Source organism: Convolutriloba macropyga, unplaced genomic scaffold, assembly GCF_964194025.1.
Source record: "Convolutriloba macropyga unplaced genomic scaffold, txConMacr16.3 SCAFFOLD_1742, whole genome shotgun sequence".
NCBI lineage: Eukaryota > Metazoa > Xenacoelomorpha > Acoela > Convolutidae > Convolutriloba > Convolutriloba macropyga.
The window spans coordinates 13,450-21,766 of NW_027453790.1; the positions used below are offsets into that span (position 1 = coordinate 13,450).

The 8,317-nt window shown below is 41.3% G+C and overlaps 1 protein-coding gene across 1 annotated transcript; it reads left to right on the forward strand.

The window, feature by feature from the left end:
• The first annotated feature begins 298 nt into the window (after positions 1-298).
• Positions 299-7,478, forward strand: LOC142358551 (uncharacterized). Its single transcript, XM_075409941.1, has 4 exons — positions 299-1,331; positions 2,393-4,408; positions 5,068-5,385; positions 7,237-7,478. The coding sequence occupies exons 1-4, from the start codon at positions 359-361 to the stop codon at positions 7,476-7,478; spliced, it is 3,549 nt and encodes a 1,182-aa protein (XP_075266056.1). The 5' UTR covers positions 299-358.
• The last annotated feature ends 839 nt before the right edge of the window (positions 7,479-8,317 follow it).

Consider the following 8,317-nt stretch of genomic DNA (forward strand, 5'->3'; position numbering starts at 1 on the left):
GGGGGAGGGGGTTTGGGACGAACATTTTTTGCAACGCGAGTTTTTTTACAATGGGGAATAAAACAATGACCTAAAAGGAAACAAAACACAAGAAAACAGAACAAAAATTCCGGCGAAAAAAACGAGGGGGACAATTTTGGTAATGAATCATTGTTTCCTTTTAGATCCTTGTCCCATTCCCAATTGTAAAAAATTGCGTTGTAAAAAGTGTGCAACCCCCCCTCCCCCCCCCCCCCCCCCCCTATTGTACTTCTAGTTACTTCTTTTTACTACTAACGGGAACAGAACAAATGAAAGAGTTATAAAAGTCGGCGATCAAAAGGACTCGGATAGAGCTCAATTATTCAATCACGCAATCATGCCACCCGCTAACTTGCTCTCATTGGCTAGTATTATTTTGGCCTGTTTTCTTTGCGGGTGCGCGGATGGACAAATATCTTTAAGAGGTCCTCTGCAATTCAACTTGAAACGTCAAGCAACTGATCGTTACATAAACAAAAAAGGGGATGTCTGCTCTCCCCAATTTGAACTTTTGGGCGGTACTTTCAAAGTTGGCCCAGCTACATATAGTTCAATTTATGTGTGCGAGAACGGATATTTGATGCCGGATGTTCTCGAAACCGAAGGCGGTCCTCGACAGTGGGAAAATGGAAACGAATTTACAAACCCGACATCGACCATGATTGCTGTAGCTTTGTTGAACATCACACGCATTGATAACTGGTTTGATAACGGCTGCGGTAACGTTGCAGATAGGGCTTGGTACATTTTTGAGCCTGTCTGCATTGCCCAATCAACAGGCCTGACAAGTTCGGTGGAAACTGGATATTCAGCTTTTTTGGGTGCTTATATATACGAATTTGAACCAATTGCCGGTCCGGGGGCTACACGCGCATACATCATTAATGATTTTATAAATGGTGATGCTAACGTTAAGACCTATTTCCAATTGCTAGACAACCCTCTAGCAGTCGGTACAGAGTTTCGCTATTCCATCTTTTCCCATATAACAGATGAAACTTTCGAGGCTGGAGCTGTAAACAACGTTATTTCAAGGGCTTTGTTGACTTCCGAATTTTCCGCTGTGATCGCACTCACCGACCCAAATTTAAACCCAGATTGGGGATTTTGTGTTTCCTGGTACAAAGTTGCACAGCCTCCGGAAATTGTGGACAGGCAAAACACTTTCCAGATTGTGATGGCTTGCAGAAGAGATGACTCTGAGTTGGGTACAACCGGAAAATGCTACACAATTTTTGACTACTTTGAGCTCATGTTTGTCGAGAATGATGGAGTGTTCATGCGTGCTGGAATAGCTGGACCAAACATTCGTAAGAAATACCTATGATCAGTCCAACGACCCTTGTTCAGACTTTTATGCTACTTATGTTCAGATTACGTCCAGACTTTGGTCTCTGATCAGACATTTTTGCGACCATTGTCCAGACAATCGTGTGACTAAAACACTTTCTACAGCCTGTAATTTGCTAATTTGCTCTGGATTTATTCTGTGCTCTGGAAATTTTGGCACGTTCGTCTGGGGAGTGCAAATAATATGCACTCACTAAGCTGGGGGGAGGGGGCAAACAGAAAAGATCCCAAGTTTTGTTTTGTTACAGGGCACGTCACTTATGCATAAAAATTAAGCAAGCAGACTGGAGGGAGGGGGTTTGGTTTAAAAAAATTTTACGTACACTTAGTTTGGGGGAGGGGCATGTGGGGAGGCGGGGGGCTGGTTGGGGCAGAAAAGATCCCAATGGTTCGACCTTTTCATGGAACATAAAATATCATCTATTTTCCTTGCTGAAATTGATATAGTAGATCAATCAGAATTAATTATTTTAAGTCTTTAAATAAGCTTGGTAAACCCTTTATGAAATAATAAATCTTAAATGATTCTTGAATGAAGCCGATTATTGTAATTTCCATAGGTTGACCCTGTTGAATTTTTTGTGAAAGTTGTTTTGAAATCAGGAGTCACGAATGCAGTTCAAAATAATAAACAAAACCAGAAAACCAAAGTGATTTCTGCAAATTCAAGTAATTTTGATAAAAACAAGGCGTCCATTAGAGTCGCTAGCTTAGTGACAATATAAAGAATAGCACCCCCCCCCACACCCCAATTACCAAAAATGTATCAAAATGGGGGCTATAGTTTTATGGAGGGGGACAGTAATGGGAACAATTTGGACGTGGTTGACTTTGCTTACATGCCGTAACTGTAACGAAACTGAAAAAAATAAATTTGGTCGTTATGATGGTCACATTTTGTTAGAAAAAAATAAAGCATATTTGAATAAAATTTTAAAAGTTGACCATGAAAGAAATACATGCATATGCGCAAATTTGAAACCAAAATTATCTGTGTAAGCTATAGTTTTATGTTTTTTAGTCACTTCAGAGCTTCCCGGCTCCGGAACAGCCTCTGCAGCCGACCTTGTTACTAAAAGCAACGTTGGAACCCCCGGACTGTGGGTGTACGAATTGAGTCAAGATGGCTCAGAAAAATCTCTAATTATGGATTCTGTTGCAACAACAATCGGAACAGGTGATCCCGTTGCAACTACAGCTCAAGACTCATCAACTACTGCTATAATCTCTTCAACAATAGTATCCGGGACAACTGCGACGAATATTGATGTAGAGACAACTGCGCCAGTTTTGAGAACTGAGACAATTGCGCCAGTTCTGAGAACTGAGACAACTGCGCCAGTTTTGAGAACTGCTACAACTGCTCCAATACTGGGAACCGATACAACTGCACCAGTATTGAGCTCTGAGAAAACTGCGCCAATACTGGGAGCTGAGACAACTGCGCCAATACTGGGAGGCGATACAAGTACGCCAGTTTTGAGGTCTGAGACAACTGCGCCAATACTGGGAGCTGATATAACTGCACCAATACTGAGAGCTGATACAACTGCACCAGTATTGAGCTCTGAGACAACTGCGCCAAAACTGGGAGCTGAGACAACTGCGCCAATACTGGGAGGCGATACAAGAGCGCCAGTTTTGAGGTCTGAGACAACTGCACCAATACTGGGAGCTGATACAACTGCACCAGTATTGAGCACTGAGACAACTGCGCCGATAATGGGAGCTGATACAACTGCGCCAGTTTTAAGAACAGAGATAACTGCGCCAATATTGGGCGCTGACGCAACTGGGCCAGTTTTGAGAACTGAGACAACTGCGCCAAATTTAGAAGCTGATGCAACTCAGCCAGTTTTGAGAACTGAGACAACTGCATCAAAATTGGGAGGTGATACAACTGCACCAAAATTGGTAGCTGAAACAACTGCAACAAATCTGGGAGCTGAAACAGCTGTGCCAAATTTAGGAGCTGATACAAGTGCACCAAACTCGGGAGCTGAGACAACTGCACCAAGTTCAAGAGCTGTTGCAACTGAGTCATTTTTGAGAACTGAGACAACTGCGCCATTACTGGGAGCTGATACAACTGCCCCAGTTTTGAGAACTGAGACGACTGCATCAAACTTGGGAGCTGAGACAACTGCGCCACATTCAGGAGCTGATGCAACTGCACCAAACTCGGGAGCTGAGACAACTGCGTCAAATTCAGGAGCTGATTCCACTGCACCAGACTCGGGAGCTGAGACAGCTGCGCCAAATTTAGGAACTGATACAAGTGCACCAATCTCGGGAGCTGAGACAACTGCACCAAGTTCAAGAGCTGTTGCAACTGAGTCTTTTTTGAGAACTGAGACAACTGCGCCATTACTGGGAGCTGATACAACTGCCCCAGTTTTGAGAACTGAGACGACTGCATCAAACTTGGGAGCTGAGACAACTGTGCCAAATTCAGGGGCTGATGCAACTGCACCAAACTCGGGAGCTGAGACAACTGCGCCAAATTCAGGAGCTGATGCAACTGAGCCATTTTTGAGAACTGAGACAACTGCACCAAAATCGGGAGCTGAAACAACTGCACCAAAATTTGGAGCTGAGACGACTGCTGCAATTTCAGGAACTGCAACAAATGCCCTAGTCACGGCATCTGGGGCATCTGTTGGGGTCCTAAGCGTTGAAACATCTGTGGCCGTCGACGATACCGTTACTGTCGCGGCTACCAATCCTGCACCAATTGATGGTGTGTCTGAACAAGTGACAATAGGTGTGATATCAGTCACCTCTTCTTCAGCTAATCTTTCTGTTGTTGACTCAGATGGTACTGCGACCATCTCTCAAATCGTTGCCTCTTGTCAATCTGGTGACATTTCTGGCTGTGGTTCCATAACATATGATATTAACCAATCACCGGTTGTTCAAGCGTGGCTCTACGCGGACAGTTTGCTACCTGGAACGTCATATGTGATAACTGTAAACGAATCAACTCACGATGGAATTGCAAATACTCCTCATTACAATTCGATTAGGTTTTGCACAGGTAAGACCAAACTGAGCTTCGAACCCTCATCTTCACCACCATGGGCAAAATTTTTTAGTTCTTAAAACGAAAACAGTTCCCGAAATTCAGTTTCGTCAACGTTTCCAAGTTCGTGAAAACTTGCACTTCCGGTAAACAAAAAATTTATTGATTTTCATAAACTCTAACCGTTCAATTTTAATTAAACAGTAATAATCGGGCTTCGGGTCTTATGTAGCCGTTTTCCCTTCCGTGCAATTTTGAACTACTCTTATTTTGTGTACATTTGTTCATCTGATAAAATTACAGCGTGCCAGTAATGTCTTCACTGAATTTTAGAGAGACATCTAGCTGAACTAAATGGGGGGGGGGGGGGGTAGAGTGTGGGAAGGGGGTATGAATACATTGTCTTAAATGTCTTGTTTTGCTCAGTTTGATCACACTCACCCCCCAAAAAAAGAAATTTGAAATGAGTATCTAGCAATGAAGGGAACTGTCAAGGTTGATTGATATAGTTATCGGGCTCAGCTATAGTTAACGAAAACATTTTAAGCTCAATATATAAAGACAGCCCTGTAATTTTTTTCACGCACGACTTCGGCCGATCATGGTGCTTTTATGAGGTATCAACTAAGTTATGCTGTCAAAAATGGAAATTGGGATAAACTCCATTTTTTTAGTTCCTAGTCCAACTGTGATTGCATCCAAAACAAACGAAACTGCGGTTGCTATTCAAATTTCAATCAATGGAAGAAATTTCGACTCTGGCAACGTCTCGTTCTCTCCTTTTTTGCCGACCCAGACATTCGACCAGAGTGACCTGCCTGTTGTATTCTTTGGACTGACCCCTTCAACCAACTACACGATGACTTTTGTGTTTGGGGTTGGTGATATTTCCAATTGTGGAGCCACTGGAAGCAGGTACAGCGACCCGGTTGTTGTCCAGTACCAGCCAGGTATGTATTTTTGTTCCAAGAACCATCGAAACTTATTTGGGAGTTAGGAAATTTACGCGAGCATCACTTTTTCGTAATGTGATATTTTGCCTATGCCTATTGCTATTTGAATAGAGATATAAAAGTAGCACCAATGAAAAACTGAACCAATGGTTGAACGGTTTTGAAATTGACCCAAAGTCATTAGGGTTTTTCACTTTCATGGCCCATTCACACTTAATTGACACATGCAACCTTTAGTCGTCACTTCAAAAAAATGACAAAAAAATCAATTTATTAATAATGAAATTTGTCAGCAAAAGCTTAAAAAGTCCGAAAAACAATTACAAAAGAATTTGAGAGCAGAATAAAATTTAATTTTCCTTTTTCTCCTCCGAAAATCGTATTTTCCATGAAATCTTCTTTTTCAGAGAGAATTTTTCAGAAAGAATATTTCAGATTTTTAAACTAATAAAAACTTCAACACGTTTAAAAACTTCATTTACAATTTCATTTTTCTTGAAAATAACGTTCTCTCATTTTATAAAGCTGAATTCAAATTTATTATTTACTTTCATCTAGGCTGACAATTTTTTTGTGATGGTTTTAAACAAACATCAAGAAGGTTAGAAGTTTAATTAAAATTTCAAAGAACGAAAGAAGAACTTACCTGACGAACTTTGTCGATAAGTAATGGCCACAAAAGTAAACTCAATTCTAATTCAGTCTTGGCGCCATCATTATCTTATTGACCTATCAATCATGTGTCAGAAGTAATTTCTCCCTTTAGCAAAAACCTGATTCTAACATCCACCGAGCTCCAAATAATGAACTCGATTGTATCCAGGCCATACAAGATTCTCATGAAATTTTGATGAATGTAGAAAATCACCTCCGGGATTCAGAACTTAGATCTATCCTTATGTCAGTCAAGTAAAATATTTTTAGCTAATCTAGATTTTCTTTGTATATTTTTGCATAGATGACTACTATAAATACGATGTTGGTGTATGGAACTACCGAGGAATAGTTTGACAAGAGAATACCTGCAGTCAAAAGTCACCTACGAGAGAAAATTGTGCTATTAATGAGAACAAATCTAACTCAAATCCAGTCGATAGCGTTAGCTTTTTGGAATACTCCATTTCAAAGGAGGGAGTATCAACAGATTCCACACATGCTGAAAAAACCCTAACAAAAAGCAAAAGAGCCAACTAACAACAAATAAATCGAATCGTTTGTCCGGCTAGCAAGTTTTTACGGAATAATAATTCCTGAAATTCCAACAAAAAGGCTACCCTTAAATAACATTAGAAATAGCAATTTCTCATGGGGCAAAATGCAACAAAAAGCCTCTGACGACATAAAAAATGAATTATGTGCTAACCCACTTGTGCAACCATATAGTTTACAAAAAGAAGTAGCAACATTTATTACTGAAGCCTCTGAAAAAACCATTGGCGGGGTTCTTTCGCAAGAAGGACAACCAGTGATATATGTATCGAGAAATTTGTCTCCAGTGGAGTTAAACTACTCAAACATAGAGTTGGAAGCACTGTCAATTGTGTTTGTGGTCACAAGATTGAAGCAATTCCTTCTTGGAAGACGATTTACCCTACAGACGGACCACAAAGCACTCAAATATCTCTTTGCACTAGATGAAGAGATCCCGAAGACAGCCTCAGCTACAATCATAAGATGGGCAATAGCTCTAATGGGCTTCGACTATGAGTTGAAGTACACACCAGGAGAGCATGACCCCATGCATTTTCTTTGAGCAGAATGGATTTTGACAAAGACGAATCCAACAACGATCGAGTGTGCTTCGCAATCAAAAATATCTACTTTCCTCAGAAAGATTTGGTGACCCAAGCGGAAATCAAAACTGAAATTGGAACAAACAGACTCTTCCAGGACATAATGAAACGAAAGAAAGGCGGCAATTTGAAACAGAAGCGGAAAAGGGATTGAAACAGCAGAAGGATGCTCGGACTATACACAATGGACTGGTCTTCAGAGGTGTTGTTCCTTTCGTTTCACCCAAACTTCGACACTTGGTTTTGACAAAAGCACATGAGACTCAACCTGAGAAGCATGCAACTGATGCATCAGTCAGAATGATAGCATGGTGGCCTGGCATTACCCAGGATGTTTAACATTTCGTTGGTAAATGTGAGAACTGTCAAATAAACAGGCCAAGCCTTGGAAAAACAGTGTCTGCTTGACCAGAAACTGACGTTTGGTAGAGCGGCTCCAAATGGACTGGGGTTATGTTAAGAACCAAGGCAATATCTTAGAAGTTGTTGACGCGGGTTCTGGTGGGATAGAATTTTCCCCCGCGGGAAATAGAGCATCAGAAAAAGTTAAAGTATATCTTAGTCAAATCTTTGCAAGATTCGGAATACCAGAAACTTTAGTATCCAATAAGGATCCTGAATTTGTAAGTGGTGACTTTAAGCAGTGGTGTGAATCACTGGGAATTAAGAAAATGGAATCACTCGTCTATCATGCAAGACCTAAGGGACTAGCTGAAAGAGCAGATCAGACAGTGATGTGGGCTTTTCAAGCGTGGAGTCCTAACCTTAAAATGTCATTTGGAGCATTCTTGCAAACGGCACTGATGACACATCGCAACACTTCAAAGAGGCAGAGCAAAACTCCAGCTGAACTTCTACTGGGACGCAGAGTGAGACTAGCAACATTAGCAGATTTAGACTTTTGCGAACCACTTCTATTCAAGGCCAATGAGAAGACGAAGACAGTTCCTGCTACCTTCATCATCAGGAGGGTCTTGAACACATCTTTCAAGCAGTCTGAAGACTCAACATGGACTATTCTATTGAGCGACAACCGAATTGCGAGACTAGACGAGGACAATGTGAAAACTGAACCACCAAGGGAGGAGACCACATCTCAGTCAGAACCACAACTTTAGAACACAGATGTGTGACCTTCACAATAGGATGAAGCTTCTGCAGCCACATCAGCTGCAGAG

Bases quoted from the DNA above. Each gene is read 5' to 3' on its own strand.
- LOC142358551 (XM_075409941.1), top strand. From the start codon at position 359: ATGCCACCCGCTAACTTGCTCTCATTGGCTAGTATTATTTTGGCCTGT. The intron at 4,409-5,067 runs GTAAGACCAAAC...CCATTTTTTTAG, and splicing joins TTCGATTAGGTTTTGCACAG to TTCCTAGTCCAACTGTGATT. The intron at 5,386-7,236 runs GTTAGGAAATTT...AGACTCTTCCAG, and splicing joins CCATCGAAACTTATTTGGGA to GACATAATGAAACGAAAGAA.